Genomic DNA, 26,620 nt, shown 5'->3' with positions numbered 1-26,620 from the left:
TGCCAGGTGACCTTAGGCTCTGAGAAAGGCCTGAGAAGACAATGGGCTCTGTTCTCTACCTTGTTGCAATCTTTTTTTTAGTTACAGCAAGTGCGGAATGCTTAGCTAATGCATTCTGTCTTAGAGGAAAATGCAGTTTTTAAAATGCTCGAGGCGAGGCTTTTGAGGCCTGGCTGGGGGGCAATTCACAGACAGTTTTAGAGCTTTTTTTTGGGGGGGGTAACCCTAACTGTACCCCTTCAGGGCTAGTCACACTTCTCTGAAGTCTCTCAGCCTCACAGAATGTTTGTTGTGGGGGAGGAAGGGAAAAGGGAGATTGTTTGCCGCTTTGAACTCCTTGATATCCTTAAAGCAGGATATCAAATCCAAACTCTTCTTCTTGTTGTTTTGAATAGTGTGTTGTCGCCCAGAGTGGCTGGCGAAACCCATCCAGATGGGCGAGGTATAAATAACAAATTGTTATTATTATTGTTATTATTATGGTCTCCACTGTGGGGCTTTAATTCAATAGAATGTATTGGATGGGGTAAGCAGAGAGAAAGGACCCCCAACCATCTGTCCATGTTGTGGCCGTATGGATAAAATATATAGAAAGTACTATCTATCTCAAACTACACATAGATATAGTGTAACAGGTAGAGTGTAATGTATATAGATATACTAGATATATAGTGTTGAACTAGGAGGGAGGGGGCAGGAAGCAACCTCTCCTCCCTTCCATTTTGTGGCCGTTTCTCCTGAGAGGCCTAGCTCGCGGCGCCCGCCCAACTCCCAGGCGCAGGAACGGGGCGCCTCCCGGGCCAGTACTTCCGCCCACTCGAGCCACAGAGTATACCCCAGCGGCCTAGAGCGGGCAGCGCCGGAGCTCCGTCTACCCCTGCGCGATCCCTCCTCCGAACTTGGCGGAGCGCGAGGGGGGCGGTGAGGTGGGGGGGGGGGAGGGGAGGGGAGGGAAACCAACAGCAACTCTATGGTGATTTTGCGGGCTTCTTCGAAGCTGCTCTGGTCTGGCGCTCGGCTGCAGCTGCAACAACGGCGGCGGCAGGAGCCGCATCCCCGCGTCCACCCCGAAGGCGGCGGCGGCGGCGGCAGCTGCAGCAGCAGCAGAAGGAGGAACGGCATGGACTCCCGCCCGGCCCCGCTGCCTCGCTCTACCCCCTGGCGCTCCCTGCCTTGCCCGCGCGCCCAACTCCGCCTCGACCTGGTGCTCTGTGGCGGGCAGACCTTCCGGTTAGTGCGCCCCCTGGCGGCTCCCGAGCGCGGAATGGCAGCCTGCTAAGAAAGGGTGTCCCGTCCCCCCCCCCCCCCGCCGCCAATGTCTTGCTCCCTCCCTTGTATTATTATCTCCAAGGTGCCGCTGTCTCGCTGCCCCCCCCTTGCCTGTTCTCCCTCTCTCGGGTTGCCACCTTCTCTCTCTCTCCTCTTTCTGCAAGGCTCTTGTGCAGTGCAGTTCCCCCCCCCCCTCGTTGGCATGGAGATGGAGATGAAGCTGCGCGTCCGAAAGACACAAAAAATCCTCCATATATGTATAAATATGGCCAGCTCTGCCCTCTTGCCGATGGCTCTGCATTGCGCTTTCAGCAAAGCACCATTGTGTCTCCCCCACGGAACCTCACCTGCAAATTCTATGCATCCTGGCCACTGGCTTTCAAAGGATGGGTTGCTTACTTATTATGGCAGCTGCTCTTTTTTTAATAATTCGGAAGGGGAGAGACAATCCGCTTTGGAAAAAGGGACACTTATTTAGACTGGCGGGCTACAGCACAATTCTAACCAGGGCTGTTTTTTTCTAGAAAAGGGTGCCAGAACTCACCATGAACGGCAAGGAATGGCGCCCACCTGAGAGGTGCCAGAACTGAGCTCCTGTGAGTTCTCTCTGGGGAAAAAGCCTTGATTCCAACAGTGTCTACTCAGAAGTACGACCTATTGAATTCAGTGGGGCTTACTCCCGGGTAGGTGAGGTTAGGATTGCAGCTTTAACTCCACTTCTCTCCTGCTCCCCACAACCATCTGTGGAAAGCAGCTGTGATCAGCGTTAAAACGGTCATACCTTGGTTTTCGAACAGAATGTGTTCAGGAAGTCCGTTCGATTGACTTTCTAATTGCGCAGGTGCCTAGAAGCAATAGTGGAAGCCACACCAGATGTTCGGCTTCCAAAAAAATGTTCAGAAACCGGAACACTCACTTCCGGTTTTCAGTCGTTTGGGAGCCGAAACGTATGAGTACCAAGGTGTCCGACAACCAAGGTACGACTATACAATATATAAAAACTAGGCACCAGGGTTAAACCAGGGTTGCAGTCGCTGAAACGGAATGCCTAGTTGCCATTTGGGGACCAAACGGCTTGAAAGTCGTATTTTTCAATACGACTTTTTGCTTCCTGACATTCATCTATCTGACTGCACAGATAGAATTCTACAAGATGTGTCGCTAGTGTGTGAAAACCATCAAGATCCAAGGATCCCCAAGCATGCATCTTCAGGTGGTGGAAACATCAGGCACCATCCTGGCACCTTTGCTTGGTTGTGAGTGGCTGATAGCCAGATGCAAAATGTGCCTGGCGCCTGGTGAATTTCGAATGCTGGCTGTGATATGTCAGAGGGGTATATCTGTCTGTGTGGCAGAGCGCATGCATTGCTTGAGGAAGGTTGCAAGTTCAAATCTTGCTAACCGTGATAATAATAATAATAATAATTATTATTATTATTATTATTTATTTATACGCCGCCCATCTGGCTGGGCCTCCCCAGCCACTCTGGGCGGCTTCCATAGAAACCAAAAATACAGTAAAATATCACACGTTAAAAACTTCCCTGAACAGGGCTGCCTTAAGATGTCTTCTGAATGTCAGGTAGTTGTTTATCGCTTTGACATCTGCTGGAAGGGCGTTCCACAGGGCGGGCGCCACTACCGAGAAGGCCTTCTGCCTGGTTCCCTGTAGCTTTGCTTCTCGCAATGAGGGAACCGCCAGAAGGCCCTCGGTGCTGGACCTCAGTGTCCGGGCTGAACGATGGGGGTGGAGACGCTCCTTCAGGTATACTGGACCGAGGCCGTTTAGGGCTTTAAAGGTCAGCACCAACACTTTGAATTGTGCTCGGAAACGTACTGATGGCTCTGCTCTCCCTCCACTGTGGGAGGCAGTAAGTCACCAAATACTAGTTGTTGGGAATCACAAGTAGGAACAGTGCTATGGGCTAGGGACCTGCTTGTGGGCTTCCAGTGGACATCTGGCTGTTAGTGGCAGCCCCCAACTTGGATGACTCTGAAAAAGGATTAGAGGAGAGGGCTCTCAGCAGCTGCTAGCTACAGTGGAAATGTTCTACCTCCATTGTTGGGCAGTGATGCTTCTGAATATCAGTTGGTGGAAGCCACAGGAGGGGAGAGTGCTTCTGGTTGGCCACAGTGTGAACAGGATGTTGGACTAGATGAGCCTTTGGCCTGATCCAATAGACCTCTTGTTGTGTTTTTATCCTCCAGCATCTCCAGGTAGAAGCTGGGAAACTGTGAACCGTTTGTGAAACGGTGGGAAGCTACTGCCCTACCACTACAGAGCCAGATGGTCTCAGTACGTAGCTTCCAAAAGTCTGCATTAGTGATCAATAGTGTTTTGATTCAGTTCTTTTAAAAAACTGCAGACATCCTGCTTCTAATCAAATGCACGACTTCATAAAGTAGAACAAGCAAATCTTTCTCAGTTCTTTAAATTCCTTTGTGAAGGATCACAGGAGCCCAGAACATCACCCATCTAGGATGTTTTTATCCCTTTGGGCTGCTACAACTGGGAGGATACATTGCTGAATAGAAAGTTAATAAGGGAGCCATTTTTTTGCAGTTTGGGGGGGATGCATTTGATGTCAGAAGAGCGTGTGTGTGAGACAAGGTGTCGTGTACAGTGGTACCTCGGGTTACAGATGCTTCAGGTTACATAAGCTTCAGGTTACAGACTCCGCTAACCCAGAAATAGTACCTCGGGTTAAGAACTTTGCTTCAGGATGAGAACAGAAATCGCACGGCAGCAGTGTGGCAGCAGCGGGAGGCCCTGTTAGCTAAAATGGTGCTTCAGGTTAAGAACAGTTTCAGGTTAAGAACGGACCTCCAGAACGAATTAAGTTCTTAACCTGAGGTACCACTGTAGTTGGTGGAAGTGTACTGTAGGATAGTGTAGCATGGCTCTATGGTTCTGTGGCTGTGAGGTTGTGACGGGCCTTGTGACTCCAAAGATACAGGTCTTGCCACCTTCTGGAGCATAAAGGGAAAGGCGGAGGAAGGCCTAGGTTAGCTTCTCCAAACCATTCGGTCTGTCCCTGCTGCTAATTAGCCTTGCGTTCCTCTCAGGTGGTCCGAAACCAGCCCTGGCTACTGGACTGGTGTGTTGGCAGGCCGTGTCTGGACCCTCACCCAGTCAGAAGAACAGCTCTGGTACACGCTTCATGAAGAGGAGAAGGAGGATGGCAGCAGAGAAGAAGATGGCCTCTCTGAGCCACCGCTGAAGAAAGGCAGGAAGCAGGCACAGCCTGAAGCCATCCGGGCTGGTACCAGCGAGCGCCCGGGCGGCCATTTGTCAGGAGAGCTGGTCCGGGGGACGGATGGGCTGACTCCCTCGCAGATCCTCCAGGATTATTTCCAGCTGCACGTCAACTTGTCTGCGTTGTACCAGGGCTGGTCCTATGTGGACTCTCACTTCCGAGAAGTGGCCATCAAGTTCCCAGGTAGGTGAGGTTCAGGGCAGCATTGCAACTCAATTAGCTGTGATGGCACGAGCGAAGGATAACTTATGTGATGGAAGAGAGAGATGAGAGGGGGCAGTTTTCCCAGTTAGTTCACCAGCACATCTCAGGATTTGGAGGTAGGTGGCCTGGGTCTTTTTGCTGTTTCCTTTACCTGGGACTAGGGATGCTGGTGGCGCTGTGGGTTAAAGCACAGAGCCTAGGACTTGCCGATCAGAAGGTCGGCGGTTTGAATCCCCGCGACGGGCTGAGCTCCCGTTGCATGGTCCCTGCTCCTGCCAACCTAACAGTTTGAAAGCACGTCAGAGTGCAAGTAGATAAATAGGTACCGTCTGGCGGGAAGGTACACAGACACAGGGGCAGAAGCCAACATTAAGGCAGCAATTAAAAGAAAGGGACGCGGGTGGTGCTGTGGGTTAAACCACAGAGCCTAGGACTTGCCGATCAGAAGGTCGGTGGTTCAAATCCCCACGACGGGGTGAGCTCCCATTGCTCAGTCCCTGCTCCTGCCCACCTAGCAGTTTGAAAGCACGCCAGTGCAAGTAGATAAATAGGTACCACTCTGGCGGGAAGGTAAACGTCGTTTCCGTGTGCTGCTCTGGTTTGCCAGAAGCAGCTTAGTCATGCTGGCCACATGCCCTGGAAGATGTACGCCGGCTCCCTCGGCCAATAAAGCGAGATGAGCACCGCAACCCCAGAGTCGGCCACGACTGGACCTAATGGTCAGGGGTCCCTTTACCTTTACCTTAAAAGGTAAAGGTAAAGGTACCCCTGCCCGTACGGGCCAGTCTTGACAGACTCTGGGGTTGTGCGCCCATCTCACTTAAGAGGGCAGGGGCCAGCGCTGTCCGGAGACACTTCCGGGTCACGTGGCCAGCGTGACATCGCTGCTCTGGCCAGATCCAGAGCCAGAGCCACACACGGAAACGCCGTTTATCTTCCCGCTGGTAAGCGGTCCCTATTTATCTACTTGCACCCAGAGGTGCTTTCGAACTGCTAGGTTGGCAGGCGCTGGGACCGAGCAGCGGGAGCGCACCCCGCCGCAGGGATTCGAACCGCCAACCTTTCGATTGGCAAGCCCTAGGCGCTGAGGCTTTAACCCACAGCGCCACCTGCGTCCCCTACCTTTACCTTACCTGGGGCTAATAGAGCTACGTCAGGATTGCATCGCACGGTACCAAATGCACACATTTTCACACAGAAGCAGGTGTGAGGCTTGGACTCACAGTCATTTTAGCTTAATTTCCCCCTTCTTATTTTAAGGGAATAACATGTCTTGTTCTTCTGGCTGCAGCAAGGTCTTTGGATACATGCAGACAAGCAAAGCTAAAGAGGGGATCTATTGTTCTGATCGCTATATGTAGCCCTAGTGTTTGCAACGATGGCTTTCTACTGCTGCATTTGAAAAGTCCAGAAATCTTGTGTAATAGTAATAATAATAATAATAATAATAATAATAATAATAATAATAATAAATTATTTATTTATACTCCGCCCATCTGGCTGGGTTTCCCCAGCCGCTCTGGGTGGCTTCCAACCGAATATTTAAAACAATACAGCGTCAGACATTAAAAATTTCCCTAAACAGGGCCGCCTTCAGTTGTCTTTTAAAAGTAAAATAGTTGTTTATTGCCTTGACATCTGCTGGGAGGGCGTTCCACAGGGCGGGCGCCACTACCAAGACGACCCTCTGCCTGGTTCCCTGTAACCTCACTTGTCACAGCAAGGGAGCTGCCAGAAGGCCCTCGGCGCTGGACCTCAGTGTCCGGGCTGGATGATGGGGTGGAGACACTCCTTCAGGTATGCAGGACTGAGGCCGTTTAGGGCTTTAAGGGTCAGCACCAACACTTTGAATTGTGCTGCAAAGTCACACTCTTTCCAGCGCCAAAAAAAAAAAGTTAAATCACATTACTTGTATAAATAATGCCAACTAGGTACATTTGCTCAGTTTGCTAATTTGAGAGTCTTCTGCTTTTAATGGAAGATTGGAAGGAGGTCTCGGATTCCCGTTTCAGGCCAACAAACCACCAGCCTACTTGGCCTCATTTTCCCTCTCCGCAAGGTATATGCCTCTTGTATTTCACAATTTGTTGCCTACGTGTCTTCAACCCTAGTTTGTTGCCTCAGGAACTAGAAACCTGGGGGTTGGGGGGGGGGGTTTAAAACACACTGTACCTGATAATGAATTTGACAGGGTTGTTGAGTGCATACAGCCCTTAGCCACCGAGAGCCATCAGTCTGGGGACACCCTTTTATATGAAAAGTGTGTGTGTGTGTCTGTATGTCTGTGTGTGTTTCAAGCTCTATCAGTTAGGTGGGTGTTTGTTATAATAAATAAATATTTATTTATTTATACCCGACCCTTCCCGGTTCAGAAAACCAGGCTCAGGGTGGCTAACAACAAATTTAAAAAACTTTATTGATGCAACAAAAAAACAGCATAAAATACAGTATAAAACGTGAATAATAAATTCAGAATTCAAAAATCAATTTAGGGGGAAAATCCATCCAATAAACATTAGATGATCACCAGGGGTAGCTGGCTAAATTAGTCCTATTTGGGCCAGCGAGGAGACCAGGGGAGAATTAGCTGTGGGATCCCAAAGTGGGTAATCTTCATAAAAGGGGAGGGGGGGGGGGGAGGAAGGGGAATAAAATATCAGGCTAAGTTCAAATTGAAAGCCAGGCGGAATAGCTCTGTCTTAAAGGCCCCGCAGAAGGAAGTTAAATCCTGCAGGGCCCTGGTCTCATGGGACAGAGCATTCCACCAGGTCGGAGCCATCACTGAGAAGGCCCTGGCCCTGGTGGAGGATAATCTGACTTCCTTAGGGCCCAGGACCTCTAAACTATGATTATTCATGGACCTGAATGTCCTCTGCGGGGCATACCAGGAGAGGTGGTCCCATAGATATGATGTTGCCTCCCTCCCTCCCACCCTCTTTTCTTCTCAGGGGTGCGGGTGCTGCGACAGGACCCCGTAGAATGCCTCTTCTCCTTCATCTGCACCTCCAACAACCACTTGTCGCGCATCACCAACATGATCCAGCATCTGTGCCAGGTCTTCGGGCGCCGCCTCTGTCAGCTGGACACCAAGACGTACCACGCATTCCCTTCACTGCAGGCAATGGCAGGTAAGGATGCTGTCCAAGAGGAATCTAGACTCAAACTCCATGGCGGTTGCTGTCCCTTAACAACTGAGCATGGAATATGGTGAAATGCTATGAAATCTTTGCCTCAAGTAGCTTTTACCTGCTGCCTTTGTTGGTGCTGCTTCTTGAGTATCTGGAACAATGAAGGATGGCGAATTTATTGACGGCTGCAGAAACTGAGGTTACTAATATATGGAATTATCCAAAGGGGCCTTCTGTGGAGGATTGACTGACATTCTTTTGAGAGACTAAAAGGGGAGTGGGTGGTGCTATGGTCTAAACCACTGAGCCTCTTGGGCTTGCCGATCTGAAGGTCAGCAGTTGCTCTGTCCCAACTCTCGCGACATCTTGCTGGAAGCCGCCATTGCCATCATGTGACCCCACCGGCAGATGCTTCAGCCCACCTCATGGGTGGGCCAGCACTTGGGAGGCGAAGTGTAGCATGGTATTAACACCTAGATCAATCTGAAGAGGAACAAAATTTCCCGTTTCAAAAAATGTGGGCGCTCCGAAATCCATAGATCAAATTTCAGGGCTGTTTATTCTGTGAGAGACTGAAGCTTCCTGGGATAGCTCAGTCAGCAGAACATGAGACTGTTAATTTCAGGGTTGTGGGTTCGAGCCCCGTGTTGGGCAAAAGATTCCTGCTGGACTAGATGACCCTCATGATCCCTTCCAACTCTACAATTCTGTGATTCTATGATTGATCAATTACATTTTCACCACTGAACCTGGGGTACACAGGGAACCTGGGAGCAGGTGGCTCTGTGGTCTAAGCCACTGAGCCTCTTGGGCTTGCCAATTGGAAGGTTGGCAGTTCGAATCCCCACGATGGGTTGAGCTCCCGTTGCTCTGTCCCAGCTCCTGCCAACCTAGCAGTTTGAAAGCACGCCAGTGCAAGTAGATAAATGGGTACTGCTGCAGCAGGAAGGTAAATGGCATTTCAGTGTGCTCTGGCTTCCGTCACGGTGTTCTGTTGCGCCAGAAGTGGTTTAGTCCTGCTGGCCACATGACCCGGAAAGCTGTCTGCGGACAAACATCTGCTCCCTCAACTTGAAAAGTGAGACAAGCACCACACCCCTAGTCGCCTTTGACTGGACATAACAGTCCAGGGGTCCTTTGCCTTTTTGCCATATTGTTGATTTAAGCAGGATAAATCTCCTGAGGGTCAGGAAAGGATAGCCTATAACAAATTCCAGCTGGATACACGGAATTAATTTTGTTTGTTTGTTTGTGTTTTATTGAGAGTATTACAGTGAGTTAAAGTAAATAAGAAAGAAAAGAGAAGAGAAGAGAAGAAGAAAAAAATACATTGAAAGCATTAAAAAAGAAAATAACAATAAGAAAATAACAAAAATATATAATTAAGGTTGCAGACCTATGTAGAATATATGTAAATAGATAAACTTATTGTTTCCCTCAAGTATACGTTGGTTCATCAGTCATTATGGTGTCAATAAATAGGTTCCAAAGATACAAGGGATTAATATACAGTGGTACCTCGGGTTACATATGTTGGGATACTGCCAGGGAAACAGAGTCCATCATGACCCCATGTCGTCTCCGTTGCGATCCATCAACCTCCCGTAGACACGCAGTATCATTCAATTAGCGACACGAGCTCCAGAAATAGCTTGCCACATTCCAGAGCTGATGCACGCTCTATCAGCAGAATTCGCACAGCGAAAGATGCACGCAGGAGAGCATTATTTACAACTTTATTCAGCGTTGGTCAGAACAAAGAGAAAACATGACTGCCTGCTTCAATGTCCCAGGCACAGAGAGAGAAACGAAAGCAAAGACACAACAGAAACATCCTGTGAACAGGAAATACGCAGGCTGTGACACAAACATCCTGCTCCCTTTTAAGGTGGAACGGAAATATCCTAACAACATATGCTTCAGGTTACATACGCTTCAGGTTACGGACTCCGCTAACCCAGAAATAGTACCTCGGGTTAAGAACTTTGCTTCAGGATGAGAACAGAAATCGGGCTCCTGCGGCGCAGCAGCAGCAGGAGGCCCCATTAGCTAAAGTGGTGCTTCAGGTTTAGAACAGTTTCAGGTTAAGAACAGACCTCCGGAACGAATTAAGTACTTAACCCAAGGTACCACTGTATTTGTGTCTGGGATGTGGAGCATGCATGTTACAGTGGCATCGCTTCATAGCTGACCTGTAAGCTGTGTGCTCATCTTTTCTTTTAGAGGACTGGTTAATTGACCAATGTTGTGTTAGCCATTTCTTTTAGGAAATAATAATGGCTGCCGGACATTCGTCTTTCTCTAGACGACCGTAGCGTTTCTTCAAAAGGCTGCCATCCTTCTTTGGGTGTCCTGTTGCAGGAGCAGACACAGAAGCCCGGCTGCGGGACCTTGGTTTCGGATATCGGGCGAGGTTTGTTAGCGAGAGTGCCCGCGCTGTTCTGAAGACGCTTGGTGGGGCTGCCGGCTTGCAGCAGTTGAGAGCTGTTCCCTATGAACAGGCTCGACACGCCTTGTGTACGCTACCTGGAGTGGGAGCCAAGGTGAGTACAAATTAGGCACCTTATCCCTCTGTTACTATTGCCCACCTAGCGCCTCCGTTAACATCTTTTGGCTGCCAGCTAAAAACTTGGGGATTCCCCTGCAATATGATGTTGTTTAGCTACTAAGCGTGCTACCAAAGGTTCCCGTGGCTTTTACAGGGTTTGCTTCATTCTGCTTTTATGGCGTATTGTATTTTTATGTTTTGTTTTTTTTAACCAATATTTTTTTATTATTTTCATTAAACATACACTTATAATACACATATGTCACATAATTACCTTTAGCTCTGCTGAGCTTCTGACCTCCCTCCACCCCTTCGGCAAGTATCTTGTGTTTTCTTACATCACATATTCTATTTATTTAACTTTATATTTGCCATACATTGTAAGAGTTATTCCAGTCCTGCCAGTGCCTTTAAGGTTTTACAGTTATATCTTATGTACACCATAAATTTACTCCAACTTTCTTGAAACTTCTGTTCATCCTGCTCTCCAATTCTTCCCGACAATCTGGCTAGTTCTGCGTAACTCATCATCTTAACCTGCCATTCCACAATGGTAGGTATTACTTCTGTTTTCCAATTCTGGGCCAGCATAGTTCTTACTGCCGCTGTGGCATACATATTTTTTTTTTATCCTTTTTTAAAATTTCCTTCTCCATCAACCCCAGTAGAAAGGCTTCGGGCTTTTTTGGAAAAGTATATTTGAAAATTTTATTGAGTTCATTGTAAATTAATTCCCAGAAATTTTTCACTTTACCACAGGTCCACCACATGTATTTTTATGTTTTCAATGCATTGTAAGTCAATTGGAGACCTTCATGTAACCAGCAAACTAACAAGTTTGAAGATGGTGTTGATAATTTTAACAATAGTTGTATTTTATTTTATTGTTCTTTCTGAATGTTGTTCCTGATTTGTGTTATATTAGGGTAGGAGAACTGGTGGAGGAGGGGAGCCACACATCTGGCAACCAATGTGCCCCTTTGGTTTCATATAATACATGGGTAGACGAGTCTAAAAAGCCCAGGATGCAAATTTTCACAGCCCTCTAGCAGCTATGGTGGCTCATTTACCAGAAGTAATGTACAGTATTTAGCCTTAATTCTGGAAGCGTATAAAGTATTATTTATTTATTTATATATATACACATACATACATACATACATACATACCCCACCCATCTGGCTGGGCTCCCCCAGCCACTCTGAGCGGCTTCCAACAAAATATTAAAATTCAGTAATGCATCAAGCATTAAAAGCTTCCCTATACAGAGCTGCCTTCAGATGTCTTCTAAAAGTCTGGTAGTTGTTGTTCTCTTTGACATCTGGTGGGAGGGTGTTCCTCAGGGCGGGTGCCACTACCGAGAAGGCCCTCTGCCTGGTTCCCTGTAACTTGGCTTCTCACAGTGAGGGACCCGCCAGAAGGCCCTCTGCACTGGACCTCAGTGTCTGGGCCGAACAATGGGGGTTGAGACGCTCCTTCAGATATACTGGATTCTGACCAAACTAAGCCTCCCAGAGTTGAATATTAATGTATTTGAAATTTGCTTCTCATTCTTGTGCTGATGTATTAAAATGATAGGCCTTAAGGATACCTCATTTTGCTGATTAAAGGGGAAGAGAATTAAGGTTTTATGGCCATATTGGGGGGAGTCGTACTGATATATATCTTGGCATTGGTTGCCAGCTGTGAAATATATTGGTATTATTTTCAAGCTCTCCTTATCCCACTTATTACTGCTGGTTCTTGCTGTGTGCTAATGTTGTGACGTGGTTTTCAATTTATTATGAACGGCACATTGTGAATTTATACGCTGGGGAACTCCTTGGGCGGGTTTGATCCTAAAAGGCAGCTTACAACATTTTGAAGGGAGTGAGTGAACGAATGAATACATAAATATGGCACAAGGGCTGTAGTGTGGGAGGGCAGGGGACTGTTTGAACTTTGACACACAGCTGCCTGTTTGTAGCTGTGTGTCCTCCAGCAGTGGCAAACAAGGGCCGCTATCGTGGTGCAATTTTCTTTGCTTCCCTTTGCAGGTGGCCGACTGCGTGTGTCTCATGTCTCTGGACAAGGCGGAGGCCGTGCCGGTGGACACCCATATATGGCAGGTTGCCAAGCGCTACTACGGCCAAGAGCTCGGCATGGGAGCCCGCAGTGTGACTGAGCGGGTGCACCGAGAGATCGGTGAGGGCCAGTGGGGTCAGGTGCCTGCTGTGAACCCTTCCTGGATTTCGGTTCAGAATGCAACCTCAGACTTGCATTCCACATTGGGACCCTTGCCACAGCGGTTGGCGCTGTGGTCTAAACCACTGAGCCTCTTGGGTTTGCTGATTGGAAGGTCGGCAGTTCGAATCCCCACAACAGAGTGAGCTCCCGTTGTTCTGCTCAGCTCCTGCCAACCTAGCAGTTCAAAAGCACACCAGTGCAAGTAGATAAATAGGTACCGCTGCGGCGGGAAGGTAAATGGAGTTTCTGTGCGCTCTGGCTTCCGTCACAGAGTCTCATTGAGCCGGAAGCTGTTTAGTTCTGCTGGCCACATGACCCGGAATGCTGTCTGTGGACAAACGCCGGCTCCCTTGGCCTGAAAGTGAGATGAGCACAGCAACCTCATAGTCTCCTTTGACTGGACTTAACCGTCCAGGGGTCCTTTACCTTTAGGTCCCACTGCTTGCTGCTGTATACTGCCGGCATAACTTTAAAACAAGGTGACGATGACAAAGTGGGCAGCAATGCCCACTACTTCAGAAAAGCGCCAGAAAATACACAATTTGCTTGCTCGAGGCCCAGAGGCTTGCAGAGGCTCCATCAAATAGAGGGGTTAATGGTTTGCTGAGATGCCACTCAACTGTGGCTGCTCAGTTGCAACTTCTCAAACTCACTCTCGCCTTCCTCCCAAAAAGCAGTGGGCAGCAGAGCCCTTTCAGTTATGGAACAAGTTAGAACCAATCATTGCCAATTGCTGCAAGTGCTCACTTTGGTCTGTCAGGGAACTCCTCTCCTAATAATAATAATAATAATAAAATTTTATTTATATCCCGCCCTCCCCAGCCAAAGCGGGGCTCAGAGCAGCTAACAACAATAAAAGTAACACAGCATTCTAAAATTAATTCATTTTAAAATCAATTCAAAATCAAATTAATGGCAACCATTGGGCTAGAGTTCTGTGAGGATTACCAAAGGAGGGGGTCAGACTGTGCCTTGGCCAAAGGCCTGGTGGAACAGCTCCGTCTTGCAGGCCCTGCGGAAAGATGTCAAATCCCGCAGGGCCCTAGTCTCTTGTGACAGTGTGTTCCACCAGATCGGGGCCACAGCCGAAAAAGCCCTGGCTCTGGTTGAGGCCAGCCTAACCTCCCTGTGTCCCGGGACCTCCAAGATATTTTTGTTTGAAGACCGTAAGGTCCTCCGCGGGACATACCAGGAGAGGCAGTAAAGAGATTAGGGCTCTAATCTTCAGAATAGGGGTGGGAACATCCGTGTAGATAGGAAGCATTCTGGCCAATGCGAGCCAAGGGAGAGACATCACCATGTTTTGGCGGTAAAACACCTGCTTTGAGTGCAGAAAGTCCCATGTTTTATCCAATCCTGGAGAGGCAAGGAAGTCAGTACGCAGCTAGATGGACCCAATGGGTCTTGCTTGGTATAAGGGAGCTTCCTTTGAATAATAATAATAATAATAATAATTTTATTTATATCCCGCCCTCCCCAGCCGAAGCTGGGCTCAGGGCGGCTAACAACAATCAAAATAATCCAATGATTCTAAAAACATTTCATTGTAAAAATTAATTAAAATCAAATTTATGGCAACCAATAAGCAAAATTCTGTGCAGATTGCCAGAGGAGGGGGGTCAGGCTGCGCCCTGACCAAAGGCCTGGTGGAACAGCTCTGTTTTGCAGGCCCTGCGGAAAGATGTCAAGTCCCGCACGGCCCTGGTCTCATGTGACAGAGCGTTCCACCAGATTGGAGCCGCGGCCGAAAAGGCCCTGGCTCTAGTTGAGGCCAGCCTAACCTCAAGAATTGGTTGTGTGAATCCACTCCCTTGTCAAGGCAGCTTGTTGCCTTCCAACTCACTAAGGCTGCCCTCTTGACTGCTCTGCCTTCAGGGAACTTCTTCCGGAGCCTGTGGGGACCATATGCTGGATGGGCACAAGCGGTGAGTAAATGAGTGGAAAATCCTCTTCTTTTTCTTCTGCGGCTTTGTGCAAGGCCATGCGTGAGAAGGGAACACACAAGAACAGCTAGATCGTCCAACTGCAGGAATCGGCTTGAGGGTAAAGTAATTCAGAATTGTAAGAATCTTAGCTTTCATTGATTTTTTTTTAAGGGCATCAAAGAGAATGGTCAATGTCTGGGGATTATCTCAGAAGCAGAAACAGTTAAGTAAATCTGATCCAGCTTTTCTTGCCACAGCGACTTATAGGGGAATAGTTACTTCATCTAGGCCTGGGTCAGCAAACTTACCGCGCCTCGGGCCGGTGTCTCCAGTGCCAATCACACGGCAGGCCGGAGGGCAGGGGAGTGCATGCCCATATGCATGTGCATATGCTATTTCCGGCGCATTTCCAGGTCGGAGGAGCACCAGAAATAGCTTGTGCACATGTGAACGGGCCTCCTCCAACCTGGATGTGCACCGGAAATAACACTTGCGCATACGCAAATAACTCTTGCGCATGCGCACAAGCTATTTCCAGTGCTCCTCCGACTCAGAAGTGGGCAGCTGCACAGCGCCGGTAGGAGCAGGTGGTGGCAGTGGGTGGCAGGGGTTGCTGCGGGCCAGATAAACGAGTCCCTCGGGCCTTATTCTGGGCTATGTTAAAACATAATAAGAATAAGAATAATAAGAATAATAATAAATTTTTATTTATATCCCGCCCTCCACAGCCGAAGCCGGGCTCAGAGCGGCTAACAACAGTAAAATAATACAACATTCTAAAATCATTTCATTATAAAAATAATTCAAATCAGATTAATGGCAACCTTTGGACTAGAGTTCTGTGCGGATTGCCAAAGGAGGGAGTCAGGCTGTGCCCTGGCCAAAGGCCTGGCGGAACAGCTGTGTCTTGCAGGCCCTGCGGAAAGATGTCAAGTCCCGCAGGGCCCTAGTCTCTTGTGACAGAGCATTCCACCAGATTGGAGCCACATAAGAAGAGACCTGCTGGACCAGACCCAATGTCCACCTGGTTTAGCATCTTCCTTCCCGTAATGGCCAGCCAGGTTCTCCTAGAAAGCTCGCAAGCAGGGCTTGGAGGCGATAGCTTTCCCCACTCCTTCCCAGCGGAGGAAGAGGGGTGCAGGGGAGCACACCGCCCCCGGCAGCGTGATCCCGGTGGGGTGCCATCACGGCTGCCCTGCCGCCCGCACTGGGTGCCATGCCCCCACAGGTGGCGTGCCACACCCCTGGGATGCGTGCCAGCCCCTTTCCTTCCTGATCTCCTCCCCCCCCCCCCCGCTGTGCTGGAGCACGAAGCTCCGCCACTGCTCCCCAGTCGTTGGTATTTTTGTGGAATACTTCCTCTGAACATTAGCCAACATGGAGAACAGCCATTGACAACTGGGACCAGCAAGTTTTTGTCCCATGTTTTTGCTGTTCCAGGTCCCTCTCCCTGCACGTCACCTTCTTCCCGACTCTTCTCTGCCTCTTCTATTCCTCGCTTTCCCCACCTCCCCCAAGTTGTCTTTCCCCTTTTATCCACGCGTGCAGGAGAGATGTGGTGGCTGTCTCTTTTTCCTGTGTGCCTCTGCAAGTCCAAGGATTCCCTGCAGTGGACCTCCCTCTTGTTTCCGAGTGGAACGGTTCGCCATCCGTAGCGATCAGAACACCTTGCTTGAATTGGCCATTAGAAGGAACAATAGACCCACCCTCCCAAATTACCCGTTTCCCTTTTCAAGCCTTCTGACTCAGGTGGCCATCCCTCGGTTTTGTGGCAGTATGGTCTCCAAATTAATCAACATGTTGCGTGAAGAAGTTTCTTCTTTCAGTCTGTATATACTGACAAAATAATATGCAGCCCAGTAGATGCTAATCTAAGGTATGCTTACCTGCCCTGTTTTAAACTGGTCTGAATGGTGCATTTGTGCACACAGCCTTTTTGCCTCTAGGCCTGTTTTTTGTTTCGTCTTGGCCTCAGTGTAAAATTGCCAATTTGTGTATACCGTATTTTTTGCTCTGTAAGACTCACCTTTTCCCTCCTAAAAAGGGGAAATGTGTGTGCGTCTTATGGAGCGAATGTAGGCTGCGCAGCTATAACAGAAGCCAGAACAGCAAGAGGGATCGCTGCTTTCACTGCACAGATTCAGAATATTTTTTTTCTTGTTTTCCTCCTCCAAAAACTAGGTGCGTCTTGTGGTCTGGTGCGTCTTATAGAGCGAAAAATACGGTAATTGACGTTTGCTTCTTCTGACACAGCTGTCAAAACTCTTACCTGGCTCACACAGAAACCTGCTTCCTCCTCACTAGGGGGCCTATTTCCAAACCACCTTTCGTAAACATTTGTTTCCTCCCACAATTCTGACTCTCTGCCCTCCTTCTCCAGGTTCTTTTTTGCGCCGATCTACGAAAGTACCAGGAATCTTCCGATCCGGATGCCAAGCACCGCTGTGTCAAAGTTGCCAGGAGCACCCTTCCCACCTTGACGTCGTAACCTCTCCCACAGCCTCCTGTTTTGTGTGCCTGGCTTGGGCAAGTAAGAAAAACCATTTCCTCTACAGGGCTGGAGAGGCACAGGAACATCCACACCGAGAACAGGGGCTGCCAGAGAGAGAGGCAGGCTGGTGTGCTGTGGAGCTCTCCTCTTAGTTAAACTGCTGTTGTCTTTTTTCCACCAGGGGTCTCCTGTGGTGGTTGTAAGCTTGATGTGTAACCGCAATGTATTATAGAATAGAATCCTCTTTTTTTTGTTTCGTTTTGTTCCTGTGGCTTTGGTCATTTGCTTTGGCTTTGGGGTACAGTATTAAGTGTGGCGTAGCCCAGTTTCTCAGTTCAGGCCAGTTCAGAGTCCCTCCTTATAAGAACCAGGGTCTTGGTTCTATAGACCTAGACCTAGGAGTTACCTCACTTCAAAAAGTATTTCTCCACATAATGGATGTGTGACAGGTAGACTTGAAGACCAGTTGCTGAGGGCTGGAGTCTCATCGATATCTGTGATCTCGTTGACATTGGGTGGGGAGCTAGCTGGTGGCGGTTTCCCCAGATCCCACCATGCTTAGCAATTTCGGTGGGCCCTATTAAACTTTAATCTAGGTGTGGTTTAAAAGTTAGGCTAGAGTGTCCTTTGAAATGAGAAGATTTTAAGTCGTGTGCGCGCGCAAGGGAGCAGAGATCACGCTTTTAACTCCACGGCGCTCTCATTTTGTACGTAACTTGTAAATGTACATGTTTGTATATACATACATACAACGGTGTCTTTGTGCATGTGCCCTGCAACGGCAAAACCCTCGCCGCTGGTTGGATTAAGGAATTCCCACTACTTGCCAGTTTGTGCAGCAAAATACACTTTCACTCTGCTGGGCTTGAGGAACAAGTTTGTAATGAACTCAAGTTCCCTTGCTTCCAGAGGGACCAAGGCTGAAATTGCAGGCATGCTTACCCAGGAGTAAGCCCCATTGAACCCAATAGGATTTATTTCTGAGTAGAGGCATACAATTGTGTGGCTTATCGGAATCAGTTTTAGTTGATCGGTTATTGTGTTTTGCTGGTGATTAGCTTTCTAGGGAGAGGACTAGCCACCTGCTGTTAAGGTGGGGATAGTGGAGAACACCAGGTTGTTTGCTGGTATTCCAGACACTAAAAATGGCTGCCATTTGGGCCGAAGCCCAGCCCAAGAAGCTCCCCTCTTGCCTCCCTTCTGGCTTCATATTATATTCCCCGTTCCAACCGCTGAAGAAGTACCTTTTGGCCTTGAAAAGCAGGCCGTCTTCCCCCTCCCAACCTATATGCATCCATAAACATCTACCAACACATTCACCCTCTGGCTTAGCATCAACATAGTCTCCATCTGAAGGAACGTTCGTCTTGTTTATTTAACAGGCCCAAGTTGAGTTTTCTTGCTTTATTCTAGTCTGGGCTTTTAATTCACCTCATTTTTTTCTGCTCAGTGAACCTAAAACCTCTTGTTCTATTAAATATTATCATCCCCTTTCTTTTCCTTCTTCCACTAATATGGAATGTTGTTCCTGAATACATTCACTGCAGCTCAATATGTTATCTCTTTGTTTTTCTTCCTGAAGTGTCCTTTCCGCTCAATTTTTTGTTTGTTTGTTTTGGTAAAACATCCTCCATTTCTATAGTGGAGTTTAAAATCATATTTTGTAACCTGTACCGTGAGAATGCTCTATGGCCAGAGCTAAGCCCTTTAAAATCCTGCTGATTTCACTGGGAGAGACTTAAGCGTGCTTGTTTCTTCCCCATCAAAATCCATAGGATTTGAAAAGCTGGCTCACGGGCCTGTGTTTTGTTTTTTTTACTCATCCAGCGATTTGACCTACCGTTCCCTATACCCACCCCTGCCTTTTTCGTCTTGACTATTTCTAGATTGTAAGCTGCTTTGGGCAGAGACCTATTTATTTCTACCCTTTTATAAAGTGCTTAGCTGACTTCGAGGTGCTGTAACAATAACAATAAACAAGTTGTGTCCTCCTAAAACTCTCCTCTTCTAGCCTTCTTTCACTTTTAGAAACAGGTCTAGACACTACCAGGTGTGTGCAGACCCCCCACCCATGGTTGGTTGCTGGGTGAGGGGGCATCAGCGGCCACTCCCTTCTTTTCCCCCACCCCTTTGCCCGCAGATAGGGTAGATAAAGACATGTGCGCTTTCTTCCTTTTTAATACAAGAACAAGCAACAAAATAGAAACTTCGAGTTAGAAAGTCCTCTTGAACCAAGAGAGTGCAGAGACAGAGAGAACATGGGCGCAAAATGTGGAGCTGTGAGCGTCAAGAGCAGGCAGGAGAGCAAGAGGGGAAGGGGACTAAGCCAGTCTTTTCCAACTTGGTGCTTCTCCAAACGTTGTTGGAGAACGTTGACTACAGAACTCCCATGACCCCCTAGACATTGGCTGTGTTGGATGGGAGTTGTCGTCCAAAACATCTGGAAGGCACCAGGTTGGGGAAGCCTGGACTCTATACACAGTGGGAAGAATCCTGGTTCTGCCAGTTGGGTGGTGCAAAGGCCAGCTTGGATGAAGACAGACCCAGTGCTTCAAGGGCTGCCTCAGTGGGAGCGTCGTCTATGGTGTGAGCTTCCCTTTTTGGCAACTGGCGTTGCAAACGGCCCAACAAGCCAAATTCTGCATCGGCGAGTTGCTTCCCGTGCCGAAACAATGTTTCAACAACTGTTCAATCTTGCCTTCCCCCTTCTACTCCAGACAGGCTGCCCCAAGGTTCAGCGTTGTTTTAGAAAAACAAGAGGCATATGTGTATCTCTGCAAGCGCGTTCCTTCTTCCCTGACCCCCCCCCCAAAAAAAGAAAAATACAAAACACAAAGCATTTTAAAAACAGCTGCAGGGTTGCTCTGGAGGCCGATGGTACGGTATGGGCCGTGGGCAGCAGCTGACAAGGTACCCAAACACAGTCCCCTTTTCCCCATAGTTCAACCGGAACCATACGGAAAGTCAGCTAAACTGTTTCTCTCCCACCTATGCCTGGATATATATATATATTTAAAACGTACATCTGTGTCAAGGGTAGCTGTGGTTCTATCAAACCACCACTCTTAAAAAATAACGTGTCCTCGCCCACAGACAGCCAAATGACACCAGAAGATTGAAACAGCCTTTCAATCTAGCTTCACGTTTCTCAACAGCGGAAATGCACTTACCGGGAGGCGCGCCTCAATATCAAATTGTGAAGGGTCCACAAGCAGCTTTTGTTTTCCTTCGTGACATGATTAGGGTGATCTAGAGTTACAAGCGCTGCAGGCTCGCGCTTTGTGAACCTGCTTGTTGGCTGGAGGTGATATGATTTGAGTAGGGGACTTGGTTAGGGTTTTTATGGGGGGGGGTGAGGCATCCTCAAGCTCCACCTTGACAGCTGCTGCAGAGGGCCTGAGCAGACCACTGTGTGGTCTTTCCTAGACAACACCACATGATTGGGCAAGGAGGACGACGACATTGTCAGCTTGGGTAGGGGGTCAGCATAGGGCACAGACAGAGCTGGCTGGCTGGCTGCGGCCAGCATTTGGCTGCTCTGTGTTAGAGAGAGAAGAAGAAGGAAAAGAAGAAGAAGAAGCATCTTCAGAGAAGTGTGTGGCTTATGAAGGATCAGGCCCCATGTCCAGGTTCAGGAGGGCGTGGCTTAGCAAGGGAAGCTTTCCCTGCGGTGGGGCTCAGCCACACTTAATTGGGAGGGGTGTGGGGCAGTCCCAAACCCTTCCCTGGCTCCACGTAGCACAGCAGAGTGGGGCTTTGGCCACCCGCCCCACAGTGGGTTGATCCTGGCACCGTCATCTGTGTCCTCTGTCCACTGGGGAACGTTCAGTCCCGCATCTGACGGTGAGAACCATTCCCCAAGGATTCCTCGCTGCTACTGGAAGCTGAGCCTGCTGAAGAGAAAAGGGACTGTCAGGACTGGGCTAACTGGTACTACAAGCACAACACTGAAGGAAAGTTTTGCTTTTGCACACACTGCTCACCGCTCCAAGCTGAAATATTCCTAGAATATTATGGGGGGGGTGAGGCATCCTCAGTTCACACTGAGTTCATGAAAACATGGTATTCTGACCTGTTCTTAATGCACAGTTGATCACATCTACGGAACATGATTGCTATGTCCTTTTAAGTCTTACATTATCAATCATTAAGTAATTGTTTTAGGTCTTGTTCTATTAATCACTAGTTATAATTTAATTAGGAGGTTTTTATGCCTGTCTAGTTCTGTGCTCCCTTTCCCAGCCTTTAATCTATTGGTGATTAACGTCTATAGGTAAACTTTGCTTTGTATTTATGTTAACCAATCAGCAACAAGCACATATGTGGCAATGCTGTAATATTCAATAAAAGGGACTCCTCGATACATGCTCGAGAGGATGCCTCCCAGATGACACCCACTACTCGTCTGTCGTTTATTTCAACCCAACCCAACACAACAACACAACAAACACAGCACAAAGTCAGCGAGGCAAAGCTGCCTAGCAGCTGTCTTCTGCTCAGCATACTACAAAGGATAGGCTTTTGCACTAGGTTATATATAGCACCTTAATACTTTTGTGTTTACAGGGAATCCCAGCTGTGAGCAAAACCTCATTTTTCAGCAGCCGTAAAGGGAATCCCTAACAGACCATGCCTAAGTTGCTATTGCCATGCCACCCAAATGGCTTCTCATTGACTCTGGCCAAACTGCAAGGTGAAGCGAGGGAGGGGGAACTGCCCCCAAAGGTTAATCAATATACCCAATTTAAGTGTGTGCATATTGTGTTCAAAGCATGTAAAGTCTTTTTTTAATAAAAAGAAGTGTGGAAAGCAGTTAACGTGTTTAATTTTGATATAAAGCACACACACACACACACACACACACACACACACGGGAAAATACAGTTTAGTTCCAAAACAAGCTGTAACATCCTCCTTCACCCACATCCTTCTCCCAAATCCTCCCATTCCTTCTCCACAAGCCCATCCATCCTTCCCAGACAAATACTAAATTTGCTGAATTTCGGACAACAGTAATTGGTGGAGCAACAAAACATTTTCCTTATTTCCTAGCTCAGGAAAGGCCAGGCAGTGGCTCCCTGGACAAAGCGAACATGAGTGAGTTTTCAGGGGCACTAGGAAGGAAATGGGAGTTGCCTTTTCCCGTTTTCTGACATTGCCATCACTAGATGGCAGAAGCTATAAATGGCGGGAAAAGAGAAAGTTACAAAGACAGGGAACTTGTAGCCTTTCAGGAGCTGGACTGCAACTTCCATCAGCCCCGGCCAGTAGCTAGGGATGATGGGAGTTGTAGTCTGGAAAAACGTCCAAAGGATCCCCAGCACTGGAATAAAACCTTACAAAGGGTGAGGGAGGGAACATTAAGTCAAGTGTGAGGGTATCACAGAGAAGCAACTGTGAGGGAAGCTGTTGATGCATAGCCAGTTCATGAGGCCACAGAACAGCATATGCCTGAATACAGGTCATGCGCCTTTGAAACTGCTAGCCCTTACAACCATTTATACCAATTTACTGCCATTCTGTCCCAAATAATAAATGGGAAAAGAGGAGAGGAAATCCTCCAGCTCTGGAGAAAGTGTGTTTGTTAACAGGAAGGTGGGGATGGGATTGGGGTCAAAGGGATACAAGCTTTCATGTGTATTTAACTTGACATCACTCACTGCTTTCAATTTTGCCATTCAAGTTCCAAATGCAGAATGTCAACAGTGAGGCGAAATTTTACCTCAGAATTCAAATGCCTAGGATTTGTCAGTGTATCCAGAGGTGGGGGGAGGATCAAATAGTAAGGTCAAACCTTGGCAGATACCAGACACAAATATTAACCACCAGCCATTAGTGAATATCAAGATTCACCGACAAAGGTCTTGAGGAGAAAATCTGTTTCGGCTCTATACTGGTGTCACCACAGTACATGGAGGGGAATACCCTGCAGCACCAATGGCCATTCCCAGCCTCTCACCATTGCTCTCCTGCATGGCTTGACCAGGCCCATCTTGGCTGGTTCCAAGCTGTAGCTTCCTCATATGCCTGATCACAGCAGTTGCGTTGAAGGCTTGCTGTGTAGGGCAAAAAAGAAAAGCAGATTGCTGTCAAAGATGGGAGAGATGTACACCCCATTCCCTTAAAGCACATCATTTCCCCCAAAGAATCCTGGGAACTGTAGTTTATGGCTGCTGGGATTTGTAGCTCTGTGTGGGGTTAAACTGCACTTCCCAGAATTATTGGGGTGGGGGGAGTCACGTCTTTAAATGTATGGTTTGTATGCAGCCTGTGTGGCAAATGAGACATACAGAAAATGAAAGCCTTTCTTCTTCTCCCTAGCTGTTGGCACCAAGGAAACTCGAGACTGCAAATATCTATTCTCAGCTGTGTTCACTATAAAAGTATATTTGCACCATGGACCTAAATTAGTTCAATAAGTTGCTTCCTTTCTCCAGGGCATTCCTGGGATGGGGATAGATAGGAATCTCAAAACAAAATTCTAAACAGCTTCAACAAATTGGAGTTCCTAGGAGATTTTGAGGGAGGTTACCATCCCCATCTGCTTAATTTGTATGCCACAGTCCCACAAAATTGCGCCAAGGTTCACAACATAGCAAATGAACAGTAAGTGTAACGATTCACCCCAAAAAAATTAGCAGGAACAGTTAGAAATAATCATAAAATCAATAATACAAAAAATATCAATGCATACAACTGTATATTAAATACTAAAAATATGCAAGAGACTCTCACATGCCACAAGTGAATATCATTGGTAAAGGTTATACTAAGGCAAAAAGCAAACATATATTCTGGCAGACAAAGGCTTTGCATTCACGTTGCAGTCTGATTTGAGCAGGGACAGATTTAAGGTTCGTGGGTAAAAGCACCCACCGACTGCTTCTCTGTAGGACATGCCCTTACCTTCCACTTGCTCTTGGCAAAATTCTTTTTGATCTGCTCGCTGACTGACTGGTGGATGTTCTTATCTAGTGCGGTGTCACCAGCAATCCTGGAAGGAAGAGCAGATTGGTTCTTATTAACATACCCCATAGAAGTGCCTTTGGCCTTTAAAGCCTTCTACGATCCAGGACCCCTATACTTAAAAAGGTCAACCTTTCACCATGTCAACCCACCAAGATCAACATCTATACAAGGCAATGAAATACCAATAGATGCCTCCACCATTCCAAGCGATGTGAGTTGATAATAAGAACAGGACCTAAGGGAATTCCTGTTCCGATCAGTTCCCCTGGTGCCAACTCTGAAAGCCTGCAGGCCAGCCTTCTCCAAACCAATGGCATTCAGATATCTGGGGCTACAATTATCATCAGGGACGACGGGAGTACAGTGAGAGGCGTACTCTCAAGTGGGTGCAAGATCACAGCATTATATTCCCGCTTTCTTCCATTGTATTTTTTTTTTAATGCCGCTTTTCATAGTGGCATTGATTGTCTCCCATCAATTAGGAGTGAGGAAGAGATGTCCTACCATCAGGCTTGCAAACTGAAAAGAAATGACATACATGGAAAGGCGAGTGGAGGGAAAAGGCAGAGGGGAGAGATCGGTTCTCCAACGCTGAATAAAATGGTGAGCTATAAAAGGGCATTCACATCCAGTTCAGACCACGCTCATCTTCTTGGCTGGTATTCCTACTCAAATTGCAATTGGCACCCCTTGTTCCTTTGACCAATGAATGGTAGCCAACGTGCCCTTTCTTCTTGCTTCTGCAGTCCCAGGGCACCGGACAGCTGGAGCTTAATGATCTTTTGGACAGGGAGGAGGAAGAAAAAAAGCAAACAAAAAAAGCAAAACTTCCTGCAGGTGCTCCTTCTCTGGCCAGGCTGGTCTCCCCCTTACTTGCCTTTTACAACTGGTCAACAGGAGCCAAGAGATCCCCCAGCTTTCTCAAAGCCAGCTAAATGGATGATGGGGTACAGATTCCTCCTTACCACGGGTGTTGTAGTGCCTGCTCACAGGTGAAGCGTTTCTTAGGGTCTCTCTCCATTAAATGCTGGATGAAATCTTTGGCTGAGAGGAGAAAGGAAGTGAATGAAGGGCTGAGTTAGCAAGCAAGCTGGCCTCCTCCCACAGCACAGATCCACTTGATTCCATTTATTATTATTTTTAATTAACGAGAGTTATCTACCAACTTATTTATTTTTTTAAAAGCCCACTAAGCTGTTTAGATAAAGTGATCTAAAATATCTGTAAGAAAATACTGAAAAAACAAGCAATAAATTTTATCAAATCAGCAGTTAAAAAAACACAACTGTCAGAGCTGCCCCTAGGTCCCAGCTCACAGAGGACCAACGCGAGGCTGTCGTTATGTACAAAGTCTTTATTGAGGTTCAGTTTCCATTTCAAAGCCGCAGCGCGCAGCTCTACATCTTAACCCTAGACCGGCGAAGTACCGTCTGAGTCTCCTCCCCTATGACACCAGTTTAAGATCCTAGCCCTGCTCCACCTTTTACGCTGCTCTCTCCTCCTCTGGGTCCTCCTGCCCGCTGGGGCATTGCCCTTTCTGGACTCTTCCGACGGTGAGTCGCTTAGCTCCTCCCCCTCCCTCCGGCGGGCTTTAGGACCCGGTTCCCAATCCTCATTCTCTGCTGTCCCGCGCTCCTGTACATTTGAACTTGCCTCTCGTGCCAACCCAGTGACCTTCCTCCTGACCGTTACACTACTTCTGTCACTGCTTCCCTCTTCCGGGATACTGGCCGGATCTGACCTCCCCTCCGTTGTCTGACTCTCCGATGGAGGTGTGGTCAGCCCTGCCTTATCTTCTCTCCCTGGTGGGGAATGCACTGGCCCCGATCCTTGGGACTCTTCCCCCCCACTCTGCTCTGGTGGGGAAGCTGGTCCTGATTTCCAACTACTGCTCTGGGAGTCCCCGCTGCCCCCTTGCTCCTGGGGCGTTCCCCTTGGGAACCCCCTACCCCTGGCCACTGGCGCCCCCTTCTGTGAATCTTCTGATTCGCTGGAGAGGCTCATGGAATCCCTCGGTCCACTGTCCTCTTCTCCTACGCTCCCCTCGGATTCTTCCCCTTCGCTCTCCATCTCCTCTCTTCCCTGTGCCTCTGCTCCTGAGCCCCTGACAACAACAAATATACATAATATGTGCCTTGGTTCTAGCATTGGCATTCAGAGAAGCCACCATTTCCTTTCCCTCACCTGATTCCGATATGTCGTCCCAGTAGGGGGAGTCAAATTCATATTCGGCCTTCAGGATCTGCTCAAAGAGCTTTGTGTCGTTCTCATCGTAGAAGGGGGGATAGCCACACAGTCTGAGGGGAGAAAGTGGGGACAGGGCATGTGTGACACTCAGAAGGCATGGCAATAAACAACTGGGAGAGTTGGAAATAAATGTATAGGCTGTGCAGGAGCAAAAGAATGTGGGGAATTGAGGTAAATGGAAAGTGAGGGGAGAGAGGAAGAAAAAAGACAGGTTACTTCCTGACCAGGGGATTAGAGGGGTAGAATCATTGTCAGGGCCAGCCCACCTATGAGGCAAGGTGAGGCAACCACCTCAGGTGGCAAGATTCACCTGGGATGCAGAGCCCAAAATTGATCTTTTCTTCCCCTCCATTTTC

The 26,620-nt window shown here is 48.0% G+C and overlaps 2 protein-coding genes across 3 annotated transcripts in view; one reads left to right on the top strand and one right to left on the bottom strand.

Annotated features, from left to right (window-relative positions):
* The first annotated feature begins 934 nt into the window (after positions 1-934).
* Positions 935-19,045, top strand: OGG1 (8-oxoguanine DNA glycosylase). The gene is made up of 7 exons (XM_079963729.1): positions 935-1,230; positions 4,336-4,709; positions 7,679-7,858; positions 10,220-10,401; positions 12,443-12,590; positions 14,508-14,557; positions 16,938-19,045. The coding sequence occupies exons 1-7, from the start codon at positions 971-973 to the stop codon at positions 17,043-17,045; spliced, it is 1,302 nt and encodes a 433-aa protein (XP_079819855.1). The 5' UTR covers positions 935-970; the 3' UTR covers positions 17,046-19,045.
* A 165-nt stretch (positions 19,046-19,210) lies between these two features.
* Positions 19,211-26,620, bottom strand: part of CAMK1 (calcium/calmodulin dependent protein kinase I) — a 55,405-nt gene continuing 47,995 nt past the window's right edge. For both annotated transcript variants that reach the window (XM_079963878.1, XM_079963879.1), the window contains 5 exons: positions 26,202-26,314; positions 24,983-25,061; positions 23,955-24,042; positions 23,008-23,104; positions 19,211-20,938 (listed from right to left, as the gene is read on the bottom strand). In XM_079963878.1, coding sequence (XP_079820004.1) covers positions 20,874-20,938; positions 23,008-23,104; positions 23,955-24,042; positions 24,983-25,061; positions 26,202-26,314 — 442 coding nt within the window. In that variant the 3' untranslated portion in view covers positions 19,211-20,873. The remainder of the gene's footprint in view (positions 20,939-23,007; positions 23,105-23,954; positions 24,043-24,982; positions 25,062-26,201; positions 26,315-26,620) is intronic.

This window comes from Podarcis cretensis, assembly GCF_951804945.1.
Source record: "Podarcis cretensis genome assembly, chromosome: 2".
Taxonomy (NCBI): Eukaryota; Metazoa; Chordata; class Lepidosauria; order Squamata; family Lacertidae; genus Podarcis; species Podarcis cretensis.
Note: the sequence above shows the minus strand (reverse complement) of the source record. Positions and strands in the feature narration are given on the sequence as shown.

Bases quoted from the DNA above. Each gene is read 5' to 3' on its own strand.
- OGG1 (XM_079963729.1), top strand. From the start codon at position 971: ATGGTGATTTTGCGGGCTTCTTCGAAGCTGCTCTGGTCTGGCGCTCGG. The intron at 12,591-14,507 runs GTGAGGGCCAGT...CTCTGCCTTCAG, and splicing joins GCGGGTGCACCGAGAGATCG to GGAACTTCTTCCGGAGCCTG. The intron at 14,558-16,937 runs GTGAGTAAATGA...CTCCTTCTCCAG, and splicing joins ATGCTGGATGGGCACAAGCG to GTTCTTTTTTGCGCCGATCT.